Source organism: Camelus ferus, chromosome 3, assembly GCF_009834535.1.
Source record: "Camelus ferus isolate YT-003-E chromosome 3, BCGSAC_Cfer_1.0, whole genome shotgun sequence".
Classification (NCBI taxonomy): Eukaryota; Metazoa; Chordata; class Mammalia; order Artiodactyla; family Camelidae; genus Camelus; species Camelus ferus.
Genome location: NC_045698.1, coordinates 103,779,693 through 103,794,265, shown reverse-complemented (window position 1 = coordinate 103,794,265; position 14,573 = coordinate 103,779,693). Strand labels below are relative to the sequence as shown.

The 14,573-nt window shown below is 41.1% G+C and overlaps 1 protein-coding gene across 5 annotated transcripts in view; it reads left to right on the top strand.

Annotated features, from left to right (window-relative positions):
- JAKMIP2 (janus kinase and microtubule interacting protein 2) overlaps nt 1-14,573 on the top strand; it is a 158,151-nt gene that overhangs the window by 124,905 nt on the left and 18,673 nt on the right. For all 5 annotated transcript variants that reach the window (XM_032477050.1, XM_006191585.3, XM_006191584.3 and 2 more), the window contains 4 exons: nt 2,373-2,441; nt 4,854-4,931; nt 6,825-7,028; nt 11,586-11,651. In XM_032477050.1, the coding sequence (XP_032332941.1) occupies nt 2,373-2,441; nt 4,854-4,931; nt 6,825-7,028; nt 11,586-11,651 (417 nt within the window). The remainder of the gene's footprint in view (nt 1-2,372; nt 2,442-4,853; nt 4,932-6,824; nt 7,029-11,585; nt 11,652-14,573) is intronic.

Below are 14,573 nucleotides of genomic sequence, written 5' to 3'. Positions count from 1 at the left end.
CTCCCTGCAGCCTCATTCAGAAAGCCCAACCTGGAGACCGGAAGAAGAGCAACAGTGAGGGTGCACTCGCCCCCTTGTGTCTAAACTTAGTAAATGCAAGACAGAGAAAAAAGGAGAGAGCCAAGTCAAGAAGCCTGGTACCTGGCTGTAGTGAGGAAGCCTTGAGAATCAGCACATAATCAACAGTCCTGTGAACATGGTTGCATAAAATGAGAACTGTAATATAAATTCCTTGAGATGCTTTCTAGTTCCTAAATGTATAAACAGCTTGTTATAAATTAAATGAAACTGTGAGCAAGGATTCACCTTGCTCCAATCTAAAATTCTACAGGTCAGATGACCCAGTTAAGTTACTCAAGCAAAACAATGACATAAAGAAAAAATGGCAGAGGGAGAAGGAAGGATTGCTACAAAGTAAAAAGATACTTAAGAAATAGTGAATGATCCATTTTTTTGCATCCCGATTCAAGTAAACCAAGTATTTTTTAAAAAAAGGGATTTTGCTGACAACTGGGGAAATTTTAATATGGGCCAAGGATTCAGATGACAAAAAGAACTGATGTTAATTTTACGGATTCATGGATAAACATTTCTACCTCCAAGTAATTCTAAATATCAACCTTGAACTTCTCTAGACCACGATTTTGAATAGCACTCTACCATCTGGAGGTGTGATCTTTAGCCAGAGGTTGAGCCTAGACAAATTTCCAACAAGCACATCCTATTGTGACTTTGTATTAAAAGTAGTAAGAGCAGTGGCCTTATGTGAGAACACGTTGTGGGCCAGGCACTGCGCTAAATGCTGCCTGTGCATCGTTCGTTGTTCCTCACAACCGTCCTGTGTTCATCCACTGTTTTCATTTCATCCGTGAGGAAGTTGAGGCGTGGGCTGTTCATTTCTTGTCCTGCATCATACATATGGTAAGGCTCAGAAGCCCGCTTATGCACCTGTATCTTCAGCCCATGACCGAACTACTTCAATGTCTAGTATTCCTAGAAACATGATGTACAAGAGAATTTGTTTCTCCGTGATAACCAGGCAGCAGGAGAGAGGAAGCATTTTAATAAAGCTGGGCGGTACACAATTGCAATACAAGGCTATTTACAAGAAATCCATGACTTTCCACTGAAATTTGTCTCATGGGGGGAGCCGGGTGTACGTACAAGAGCTGAGAGATTAGCACCTCTCCAGTCTCCCCCTGCCTTTCTTTCCCCATGTTCCTTACAGCCAAGGGGCTGCTGGACATGGTGGCACCTTGTGAATATCAAGGCTTTAGTATGTAGAAGAATGCTCAGTGCACCACATAGTTTTTCCCAGATAAACAAAAAAGAAAGAGCTGATAGTGATGCAAGTTTCTAATAGTGTAGAAATATAAAAATAAATCTCAACCAAAAACTAGAGTGTATCGGGTACCTAGTACGTGCAGTACACTGTCAGTAGTGCCTTAGCTTAATCACATCCTTTAATCTTCCTATTATGATCGGTCCCATTTTTCAGATGAGAACATTGAGGCTTAGGGAAACTAGGTAACCTTTCAAGGCCACACAGCCATGAAAAGCTAGGATGGGGATTAGACAAAGGTAGGTTGGCTTCCAGTAACCACACACTTAATTATTATGCTCAATTGACTCCCTAAGGGACAAGTTGATGTTTAACTTGGTAGACACCCATTATAACATTTTGTTCCATTTAACCATATATGTGGGTAGGCTCACATCGTATGATTCAAAGTCTAAATTCATTCAGAGGGTGTTGATCATTTCTGATAACAATGCCAACTAACGGAATGATATATTCTAAATGTTAGGAGAAATAAGTTCTTTATCTGTGATATAAAATGTCTCCACTCAGCAAAAAATGATTCCTCAACATTTAGCTGTAATCAGTTTCACATAGTGAAAAATGGCCATTTCTCCATTCTCACCTGGCCCTCTTTCTTTCGTCATGCTCCCTCTGATCACGGAGAATTAGACATACCTTCCGCTTGGAACTTGCCTCTCACTTTTGCCTAATCATCCCTGATCCGTTCTTTACACTCAGTGCAATTGTCATTTCCAAGAAAGTCTCCCATGATGTCCTCCAATAGGATCAAAAAACGTGTTGGTCCTAATTCACCATCACAGCCCTAGGACCTGGCGCATTGCCCACGTGGTAGACATCAGTGAAGATGTTTGTTGAATGAATGAATGAGTGAATTACTGGAAAATTATAGTCTTGTTTCTGAACTAAGAGAAAATGCACCACATTTTCACTTCAGTTCTTGGTGTGCTTCCTGAGATTTAAGGGGTGGAGACTAAGCCCCTCAGTAGACAGCACCATAAACACCACATCCAGCGATCATGTCAAACATGAGTGTCTTTTTACCCCGTAGTGGATCCAGCAAATCGAAGGAGCGGAGGCTGCCCTGCACCAGAAAATGATGGAACTGGAAAGTGACATGGTGAGTAAAGATGAGATATCAGAAAGATGAAGAAAAGGTGACAAGGTAAATGGAAAATGACTGTTTTCTAGCAGTTTATCTGGCATGGATGAAAGTTTGTAGCCTTGCCATTATTTTGTGAACAGACTGTGGAACAAAATTCTCAGAAGTATCCAACGGTTTTTAGTTATAGTCTCCAAAAATATCACGCTGTATTTTTGTAACATTTCTGAAGCTGATGCTGAAGAAAATCCAGTTAGGTGTTTTTTTTCTTAGGCTCAATAATTTTTCCATAATATAATTATGGTAAAAAATTACAGAAATGGTGGGTATAACTTTGATATTGAAGATCCCCAAGCCACCTCACTCCCCTTAGGATGACTACTATCCAAAAAAAAAAAGGAAAGAAAAGAAAGAGCATAGCAAGCAATGATGAGGTGGAGAAACTGGAACCCTGTGCACTGTTGGTGGGAATGTAAAATAATGCAGCCGCTGTGGGAAACAGGATGGTGGATGGTGGCCCAAAAAGTTCAAAATAAAATTACCATATGATACAGCAGTACCACTTCTGGATATATACCCAAAATAATTGAAAGTGAGCTCTTGAAGGGATATTTGTACACCCATGTTCAGAGCAGCATTGTTCACTGTAGCTTAAACCTGTCTATCAGTGAAGTGGATGCATGAATAAGCAAAATGTGGTGTACACATATGCTGGAATATTATTCAGCCTTGAAAGAGGAAGGAAATTCTGACAGATGCCACAACATGGGTGGACCTTGAGGACATTAGGCTAAGTGAGATAAACCAGGCACAAAAAGACAAATGCTGAGTGATTCCGTTTATATATGATACCTAGAATAGTCAAACTCACAGAAACTGAGAGCAAAATGATGGCTGTCAGGAGCTATGAGGAGGAGAAACGGGGACTTGTTTAATAGATAGAGAGCTTCAGTTTTGCAAGATGGATAGAGTTCTGGAGATGGGTCACATAACAATGTGTATGTGCTTAACATTACTGAACTGTGCACTTAAAAGTGGTTACAATTATAAATTTTATACTGTGTGTATTTTGCCACAATTAACTTTCTTTAAATCCCCAAGCCTGGGAAATGGTCATTACTAATTTACAGCAATACACAGAATTTTATAACAGTACTGTCATTGGTGTTATCGTTATTACTAAAAATCAGGTAGTGACTCCTATCAGGTCAGGGAATCCTATAGTAAAAACAACAACTTGCATTTATATAGCACGTCACAGCTGATAACTCATTTGCTTGTATTTTTACACGGGGCTTACATTTTACCAATAGGTTAAGCTCTAAAGTCAAAACATAACAGGAACTGTTTATATTCAAATTACCCTTGAAAACTCTTTAAATGCATAAATATTAATTAAGCAATCAGCCTGTCCCAGGCACTGGAGCTCAGACGTTATCAGGAAAGTTACCAGCAAAACTGCAAATAGACATATCCTCTCTCAAAAGTCATTGCTTAATGCGTATAAAATAAAAAAACCAACAAGGACCTACTGTATAGCACAGGGAACTATATTCAATATCTTGTAATAACTTACAATGGAAAAGGATTTGAAAAAGAGAATATTATATATATAACTGAATCACTTTGCCGTACAGCTGAAACACTGTAAATCAACTCTTTCAATGAAAAATAAAAATAAAAATAATTTTTTAAATTGATGCCATTAAGTTTTCCTTCAGTGTTGGACAAGGTCCTTGTTCCTTCAGTTAAGCATACAAAGAAATAATTGACTTGTGCTTGGGGCTATGTTCTATACAAAGATATATTTTTCAATGCTAATGGCAAAATGCTTGCAGTAGGAGGAGCCCACAGAAACTAAGGACAAGTAAGGGAACGTAAGACTGACATCTCCCAGCTCACCCGGGCTTTGCAGCAAGAGCAGACACTCACTCATTAAGGCGCATCGTGGGTGGAGTCGCCCCCACTCTCTAAATCGTTACCTATCCTTTGTGTCTGCTAATGATACCCAGATGAGTTGGAGTAAGTTAAGATTTTTATCATACAGCTCTGCTTTATTACATTTCACAACATCCTTACAAAAATTACTGTCAATATATTTACACAATTATACTTCATAGTTAGCATCCATAGCATTTATCTTATCAAAATCTATCTTTAATGACATACTCTTTTTTTTCCCTTAATGCCATACTCTTAAATTGGTATAAAAAATTCGTGTGGATTGTTTATTTTATCTCTTATGCTTCTTTCCACTGATTTTTATTTTCCTTATATGAAACTATAAAAGTTGAACTCTTTCCCTTTAAAAGACAATTTTTTGTGATTTGTCTTATAGTAGAATTAGAGAAAACATTAATCCGTACAATTAATATATCACTTTCTAATTAAGTAAGCTGACTCTCTTTATTAATATGGCCCTTTTTCTAGGAACAATTCTGCAAAATCAAAGGCTATCTGGAGGAAGAGCTAGACTACAGAAAACAAGCTCTCGACCAAGCATACATGGTAGGTGCCCCTGGCAGGGGAGACACGCAGGGTGCTTATGACTGTAGGCTCCTGAGTGAAGCATCCTGCTTGTCACGCCATGAACTTGAATGGACTGTGACCTGCAGCTCATTTCCTCAGTGGTTTCCAGTTCTCATTTTAGGACAGATATGTCCCTAGCTCTTTGCCATTATAATATTCTTATAATATTTAATAAATATTTCATGACACTTCATTTTTGTAAAATAATGCCTGTTGTTAAATACTATTTAAGTGAAAGAGTGTAGATTAGAGAGAAATTTTATTAAGTCAAATCTGATTGCTGGGAAGCCTAATTTAGTGGCAGAATAATAATGTATTTGATGTTATACATATTTTATAATACATTTATTTCTTACAACAACCCTATGAGGTAGTGGGAATATTATTATTCTTGTATTACACGTGAGGAAGTGAAGGCTCACAGGGAGAAACTTTGCCCAGTTTGGTAAGTAAGGATTAGCATTTAGATCTGACCCCAGACCTTGTGACTTCAACTACCATAATCCAGCCGCGGTAAGAGTATGTGGGTGCACGGGCTGTGCCCTTTTCTCTCCCGCAGAAGGTGGTGCTGACTGAGGAGCTGTGCCAAATTCATGATGCATAGTGCCTAGTGTTGGACCACACCTTGCATGTCTTCTCCCCACCCCTCACCATAACACACAGTAACGACTCAAGAAGAAATGAGGAAACTTAAAAGAGGCACATTTCAAGGAGTTGCTAGTAGAGGTTTTTCTAAGGCTTTCCTGGAAGCAGCCTGACTCACTTTTGGGAAAAGAGTGAAGCACTTAGCCCCTGCTTGTGACAAAGACGAATTAGTACTCCCCTTCCAAGATGAGCAAGAGATTCTGAGCACTGCTTGATGGGGAAGGGAGGGAGTAAGAGTCGGCCGTTCATTAGAGAATAAAGAAGGCAGTGGTTTTTCCCTCCCTTCCTACCCTTTCAGCCTTGCCTCCTCTATCTACACATGATGAAATTAAACTGTGAGTGTATGTGTCTCCCAGGACTGAGTACCCATTCAGACAACTATGTTTAATTTTTAGAAGATGAGATCTGTTTAGTGCAGGACAAGAGCTTGGAGAACACCCCTCACCAGGGCATGTGCGTTTACCTCTGTCAGAGTCACAGGAAATAAAACTGTAGATGTTGGTAACAGTATCTGAAACACATAAAGGAAAAAAAAAAAAACAGATATAAAGAGCGGTAGACTCCATCTAAAAAAGAAAAGCCTCAAGGACGCATTTTATAGCTAGAACAACTATAAATCTCAGAGCATTAAAAAAAACAGACTGAGCCCACAGACTCAGCTGTATTTCCCGATTTTTATTTTAAGGGGAAAAAATGGAGGCTGTGAAAGCCATCTTCAAGCACAGAGGTGTGTCATGTGGAAGAGGATGGGTTTTGTGCATGAAATCTATCTCCAATTTCAAATATTTTATGTCAGTTTAGACCACTTTTCAATACTTATTTCTAAAAGTATGGCTACCATGATAGATGTCTGTAAGTTATCTGTCAAATTCAAGACAGAACAAGCATTCTCAGCTACCGTTGAGAACAGAAGGATACACGGTTATTATAACAAAAGTAAGGAGTTCCCCAAAATGAAAAGTGTGTGAAATGGAAAGGATCCCAAGAAAAAGAACAACTTTCCCATCATCAGAGAAGTCCACATGTTGGCTAGGTGACTCTTAAAGACTCTTATAAAGAGGATCATCAAAATGGTATTTAGACTGGATAAGCTTTGAAACTTATTGCTATGATCCTGCGAGACTAAACTAGTACACCCCTCCCCATATACACACGTGCGTGTACATTCGCACGGCACACGTAAGATGCTCAGTTCCAAAGTTAGACTTGTCTCATTCCGTTTGCCAGAGAATCCAGGAACTTGAAGCAACCTTGTACAACGCCCTGCAGCAAGAAACCGTGATCAAGTTTGGTGAATTATTAAGCGAAAAACAGCAAGAGGAGCTGAGGACCGCAGTGGAAAAGTTGCGGCGGCAGATGCTGAGGAAGAGCAGGGAGTACGACTGTCAGATCCTCCAGGAGAGGATGGAGCTCTTACAGCAAGCCCACCAGGTGAGGCTCGAGTCACGCCCCCTGTGCACGGCGGCGCTGAGCACACGGGACTCAGTGCATACGCAGCACACGGTATCGAGTGTGGGTACGGACAAGCCTGGGTGCGAGAAGCTGTTTTTATTTTCAGAGGGTGAAATAACTATTGTCTTCCACCTACACTCAGAAACGAGATGATGGTTTTGTAATGAATTAATCGTAAGAAAATCGGCACTGGAGAAGCATCGCGTAATGTTGCTATTTTTGCAACTCCTTTGTCATGAAGCACCCTTTCAGTCTCATGGAGCCTGACTCTGTCCCTTCTGCTGGGAAGCAGGACTCTCTCCAGGACAGAAGTAATGCTTCCCTGCTGTTACTCATCTCAGTCTGTAACCTAGCCTGATTACACAATCTGAGCAGTTGAAAGGGGACAAGGGCCCTGCTCCTTATTCCCAGAACGAAGAGCAACAACGTCAGAGCGTGGACACTGCCTCTCACTTACTGGCATTTGCTATATGTCAGGAACTAAACTAAGAGCTCTACTTACATCATTTCACTCAATCTTCACAATAGCCCACTGCGGTCTTCGAAGTATTCTTCTTATCCCAACTTAAGAGTCAATGATACCTGACTATACTTCAATTAAAAAAATAAAATAAAACAAAAAGAGTTAATGCTACAGAAGATAAGATACACTTAAGTGATTTGCCCAAGATGACAGAGAGTAAGCAACAGAACCAGAATTACAACCCAGATCAGCCTGGCTCCAAGGCCAGTGCACGTAACCAGTGCATCATACTGTCTTACACAGCTTGCATCATCTATCATTTATATGATTTATCTAGACAAGCAAGGCTCAAAATAGACATCCAATATTAACATATAGCCAAAATTCTTAATTCCAACTCTTTGTTCATGTCATAGCTTAATAGGCAAAGATCAGGGTCCTGGTCAAAAAGCAGACTCTGTAATAAATCCAGAGTTGAAAGTTTCAGGCTGTAGTATTTGGTACTCACAAGCTGTCATAACCAACTGGTGTAAAATCCAGATGGGCTATACGAGAAGTAGGAATATGTGGTCATCAGAGGTCAAGGCGAGTGGAAGAGGAATGGGGTTATCTTATGACACTAAAAAGAACAATTTATGGGGAACATTTAGCACACTTCAGATGTAGCCAGGAACTTTGTGGATCTTGCTAGGTTAACAAGTTGCCCAGGATCTTGATAGGTTAACAAGTTGCCCAGGTTAACAGGAAACTCTGAAGCCGTCGTGTCCCAGAGACGACAAACACATGCATGTTTGTTTCAGTAGTTCTTGAGATTCCATCATAAAGATTTAGACTTTGGTCCTGGAAGGAGTTTTTAAAGCCTTTAATAGTAGACTCTATGGTATCATTGCGTTAATGCAGGCCCCCTTTCCTTCTAGACAGGAATGAAAGCATCGTCTGCACAAGTTTCTTCACCTGCAGTAGCATTTAATTAATTTCAGCAAATCAAGAGATGTGTTGTGGAACTGCAGAAGTGTTTAGTTTTGAGATGGAGAAATAGTTGTCTAAATTTATTTATAATTAAAACCCTGTCATGGCTTATAAGTGTCTCTTCAATCAGCTGAGGTACTTCACTCCCAAAAGAGATGGTCTTGTGTTTCAAGTTATCCAGTCTGAACTGTTAAGTATATTGTATTTCTGAGCTTCAGAGAGTTCCATTGACATTTTCTGTCTCCCAAACAAATTGTTCCTTAGAATATGCCTTTCCAGTTAGTTCTTGCTCTTTGTTTTCCCTTTTAATCAGTAGCTTTGATTTGAGAGAAGTATTCCAGGAGGCACTGGCCAGGAACTTATCATGCATAGATTCTAACTAAATTCTAGAGCGTATCATTAACCATTTATTAGAGATTGTTGTTTGAATGTTTCGGAGTGTGAGAGTAGGATTAGCCACTTTAAACTGGCCCAGAGCAGGCCTCTCTGAAGATGTCAAAAACCCAAGGGATCAGCCACATGAAGGTCTTGGCAAAGTGTCCCAGGAGTTAAGGACAGCGGGGGTTGAGTCTCTATTGTGGGAATGGTTGCACTGTTCAGGGAACCGAGAGAAGGCCAGGACGGCAGGAGTACCCAGAGCCAAGGAGAGGCTGGTAGGAGATGGATCTGGAGACATCAGGCAGGGCTGGGTCATGTTGGGGCATGAAGGAGGTTGGTTTGATTCTCCCTTCTTCCTCTTCCTCCTTAAAACTCAAGACCTGCCCTGATCAGGTCACATTCTAAGAGTTCAGATGAGTGTAGAAAGAAAGGACATGATTAGAAGCAGGAGGAGCCAGCAGGAACCTCTCGCACCAGTCCTGATGGGGGATGACGGTGACCTGGTTCACTTGGTAGCTGTAGAGATTTAAAAAAAAAGTTAGAAAAGGGGTGTATTTTGGACCCAACAGAGTTTCCTGTCTGATTGGATGGCAAGGTGACAAGCCGATAGGAAGGAAAAGGAACAAAGCCTGCAGCACCCAGCGTAGCATAACCAGCTCATTTACTAAATAATATTTAGTACAGGCAGCTTCTCTGTGCCCAATACCGCACTGGGTGCTGGAGACGGGTGATGGAGCCACACGTGGTTTTGCCTTGTTTACCTCTCTACTTAATTTGTTATCCCACGTGTTTCATATTTTGTCTCTCCTTCTGGATCTGATAGTTCTTTGAGACCGGAAACTAACTGGAGTCTTAACTATATTCTCCGTTAATCCCCCGCAATCCTGAACACGTCAGGAGGGGCCCGCCAGGCACAGACTTGTTGGCTGAATAGAGTCCGCAGTCATCTCACGTGCCCATGACTTTACTGAGCTAATACTTGTCTCCACATCCCGCAGGCATGTCCAGGATGTACTTACACGCTCAAGGTAGTAATATCTAGCAAGTTTATTCTTTTGCTGTATAGCTTTGGAGCATGAGTGGCACTACGGAAAGACACACAAGCACACACATCACACAAGTATACACATACTGTCCGCATTCATTGTCACGCACATTCAAGGTCAGCCTTGATGGTCTCTCCGACAAAACACACCCTCCTCTCCTGCACGAACCTCAGCCCCTTTCCTGGGAAGCAGGATTTCTCAGTGTCTGCACCTACTGATAGTTGGGGCCCGATGATTCTTGATGGTGGGGGCTGCTCTGTGTATTGTGGGATATTTAGCAGTGTCCCTGGCCTCTGCCTACTAGGTGCCAGTTACACCCCTCCCCTCAGCTGTGACCAGTGATCACATGTGATTGATTCAAAATGTCCAGACAATCGGTGATCATGGTTGCACAACTTTGTGAATATACTAAAACCACTGAATTGTGCACTTTAAAATAAATTAACACACCTTTTTAAAAAATGTCCAGACATTGCCAAATGTCACTTGGGGTGCAAAATCATCCCCACTTGAGAACCACTGTTTTAGAGAGAGGAAGATACGATTTCTAAGATTACGTGTTCTTTGTTCTAGCTTCCCCTTTTTCTCCCCACCTTGCATTGTAAAAACCTCTCTTTCTGTTTTATTATCTCATGTCTCTTCCTTCGTTTTCTTCCCAGACTCCTCTTCTCTATTTCCTAGTTGTCCTCAAAAGAGGCATTAAATTTCAAGCCTCCCCTCTGTAACCCTGTGCTGTGAACATACAAAGCTTTAGGTGGCCAGAAAGAAATTTGAAGACTTTTTTTCACTTTTAAATAATTATTTCTGTAATGTTGATTTCAAATCACTTTGATTACTTGTGCTATTTTTGTTATATTCGATTTTTTTTCCTGCTTTATCATTTCCCTCTTTCGAATATTTTGGAAGTATAATCTCTACTTTGTTTTATGAGAATTGGTCAGTCTTGTTTTGTGAGGAAATGCCACCCTGAAACACAATGGAAATAAGGTTTTTAAAAAATGGTAGAAAAAAAATGAGATTGTTGCATTTATGTGATCCAGCTTTAGCCATTTTTTTTTAAATGTGGTAATAAGCAACCAAAAATCTTAATCCAAATGGTTTACAACAAAGTTTGTTTGTTGCTCACTGGTTCTGGGACACACCGCCGTCTCTGCAGGGATGTGGCTTTCTCAGTAGCACTGCAGCTCGTGTTCCGCTGGCCACATCCAAGCCCCAGGACAGTGGGGTGAGGACCTTACCTCTCTCACTGGGAAGGGGTCTGCAGGGGGAGACTGACTCAGAACAAAGGAGTGGCAAATAGTTTTTTAATACAATCGGAGTGGGAGGGCATAGCTCAGCGGTTGAGTGCCTGCTTAGCATGCACGAGGTCCTGGGTTCAATCCCCAGAACCTCATTTTTAAAAAATTAAATAAAAATAAGTAAATAAACCTAATTACCTACCTTCCCCCCCCCCACACACACACAAAGTTCCTTTTTTAATACAATCAATGACAGTGATTTTCACTATGAGTTTGGGTAACTTTTGAAACATGCAACAACCCTCTGGGTATAGAAAAATGTATATGTAATGTTTCCAGATATTAATGTTTTTATTGAAACTTCTGCGTTTTAGGTCAGTGAACAATCTTCTCGTTTAACTTAATGCCCTCTCAAGCTTTTTTTTTTCCCCCTTTCTTTCAGAGAATTCGTGACTTAGAAGATAAAACAGACATTCAGAAGAGACAGATAAAGGACTTAGAAGAAAAGGTACGTGTTTAAGTTCAATATGTATTTCAGTCTTTATTTTTTAGATCAGACAGTAATATCGGCTTCACTCACTGTTTTCTTTCTTCTCAGCTGCTGTGTATCTCACGTGGGTAGGGTAGTTACAGTAAACGTAGACTCTGCTGATACATAGTCAGGCCCCAGGATTCCCGCAAAGCTTCTGCCTTCAGTCATATTTTTGCCTTCTGTATTGATTCCTATTCTTTTCCATGTATGTTTTTGTTTTCTCAGTTTTCCCCTTCCCCATCTTCACTTCTTTTCCAAAAATTTCTTCTAAGTTTTGTTACTCTACTTTGCTCTTTAAAAAAAAAAAAATTGTTTAGTCCCTTTAAAAAAAAATCTTTCCCATTGCTCATAAAAAGCCCTTTCCCCCTTGTGCTGCAATCTCACCTCAGTAATACATCCAGTAATTTAGACTGACACGTGATAATTATGCTCTCCTGTCACTTCCCCAGTGGTCCGAGAGAGTAACTGCTTCTTCCAAGTCAGCCAACACTTCTCGGGGGTAAAGAGGGCATTTGGAAACGTGTGTGTGCTGGGGGAAGGGAGAGGGTGACGCAGGGGTGCTGCCTAGCTGCAATGAGTTGACAGTCTCACATAACCGAGAGTCATCCTGCCCGAGGTGCCAGGAGCACTTGGCAAGAGGGAGTCTCTAGAGTTCCAGTCTCGTAGACTGCAAGCAGCTGCTTGGATCCCTGTGTTGCAAAAATCAATGGTGATTTTGCAGTATCTTTCATGGGCACCCCAGAAGCAAGTAGCAAATCATCTACCATTTCTGAGACAATGATTAGAATTTGGTTCATCCCAAATTGCTTCTGTATGTGAGCTGTCCATGTATGTGAGCTCAGAGGGCGTTGGTAGGATCCAGTAGCCAGGCAGTCAGCCACCTGGATTCTCATGGAGGCTGGGTCTTCATGTACTTATCTGACCTTGGGTAAGTGACTTCATCCCCTGTGTCTAAGCCACATTTATAAAATAAGGGTGATAACGGTCGCCCTCACCTCCTCTCATGGGTTCCATGAGGAACGTATGAGGTCACTTAGATGAAAATTAGGAAACACAGAGAAAGTGTAAGTCAAACTAAAGTACAGTTTTTAAAATTTCCAAATGTAAAGCATGTATCTTACGTAAATTTTTAAAATTGAATTTTCTTGATGTCAGAAGTGTGCTGTTTAGTTCTGCGGGATTAAATGAGGCAAAGGTAAAAGTGCAGTAAACCAAAAACTGAGTCTAATTTCCCAGCGTTTGTCAGGAAGACCCACAGAAGGCAGGGATTGTTTCAGAGCTTCCCTGGTTGTCAAAGGACGCACCCAATGTCTTCCACTTTCCATGTTTTTGAAGGGCTAGTTCTTGGTGCTAGTCGTCCTCTCTGCTAATTCTCAGACAGTCCTGGGCTGGCTCCAGGCGGAAGTCACAGTGAAGACAGTTCTGCCCTATTCACCTGAGGAAAAGCAGACAGAGGAACTTTTTTATATCTAGTCATACCTCCTCAACCCCCTGATATTCTCTTACTAAATCCCATGGAAATTTTGGAAGGAAAGGGATTAAGATTTTGTTCACTGTCAGAATTAAGGGTGAACTTTTTTATTTCACAGTTCCGAACTTCCTAAACATTTATGAAAATAGGTTAATGTACTTAACAGAAAATAAAGATGATTTCGCTATCAAAGAGCACATTCCATGTACAGTGCTAAACTAAGCCATTTCAAGAACAACCCAGTTGGTCTGTGATTAGAGATGTGAACAAGAGATGAGGTTTATAAAGCACCTTCTGTTCACTTGACCTCAATGCTGCTCGCCCACAAGCTCAGTAAAAAGGCTAAAGATCACTTATGTCAGGGATGTTCTTCATTCTTTCCCCAGCGGTACTTGAACACCCCTGCAGGGTACATACAATAGTCCTTCCTTGTTCCTAATTCCCACGCACCTGGGTGGTATAAATCAGGTGATGACAACAAACGTAGCAAAGTTGCTTCCCTCAGGCAGCTCCTCACCATTATCAAAGCACCCCTGCATTCATCATCTCATTTGATTGTCCTGATTATTCTGAGACAGACACAGCAGATATAATCCCCTTTTATACAAGTAATAAAACAATGGCTCAGAGAGATTAAGCAACTTTCCCCAAATCATATGACAAGACTGGCAAATCAAGGCCAGAGGTCAGGCGTCTGACCCTGAGATCTACAGCCTGCCCACCACATGGCATGGAATTAAGACTCTCATTGCCAGCTAGGTGATGGGCATCCGCTCGTGCCCAGAGAGGTGTCTCCAACACCTGACCTCCTCACAGGGACAGTGGAAGCCTTCCAGTCCTCTCCTCCATCCACGGCTGCTACAGGTGCCATCCTGTCACTGTCCATCTTCAAGAAATGAAAAAAAGGGACACAGTTTCTCCTTTTCGTACTGCTACATCAGTCACCCATACGGCTGTTCATACCATGTTTATAACTTGTTCGTGCAGCCTTGGCACACTGAAGCAAGTGCCTTCTAAGTAATGGCGTTAAAAGAAATATGTAAGGGGGCAGATGCAGCTGAGTGGTAGAGTGTGTGCTTAGCATGCACGAGGTCCTGGGTTCCATCCCCAGTACCTCCATTAAAATACGTAAGTAAATAAATAAACCTAATCACCTCCCCCCCCACAAACAAACAAAAAATAAATAAATAAAATATAGAAAAAAGGAAATATGCAAATAACATGCCCAGTATGAGACGACCACATAGGACCCTATTCAAAGATGTCGTGTCCAACAGAACACCCCTGAAGTGTGATAAGGCCAAAGACTTCGTGGCTCCAAGAGTAAATCACCAAGGAAGCCAGTATTTGAAAAAACTGATCTGGCCTGTGATATTTTATTTAGTACACAGTTGGTTTTATACCAGCCCTCCACAAGTGTGTTTTCC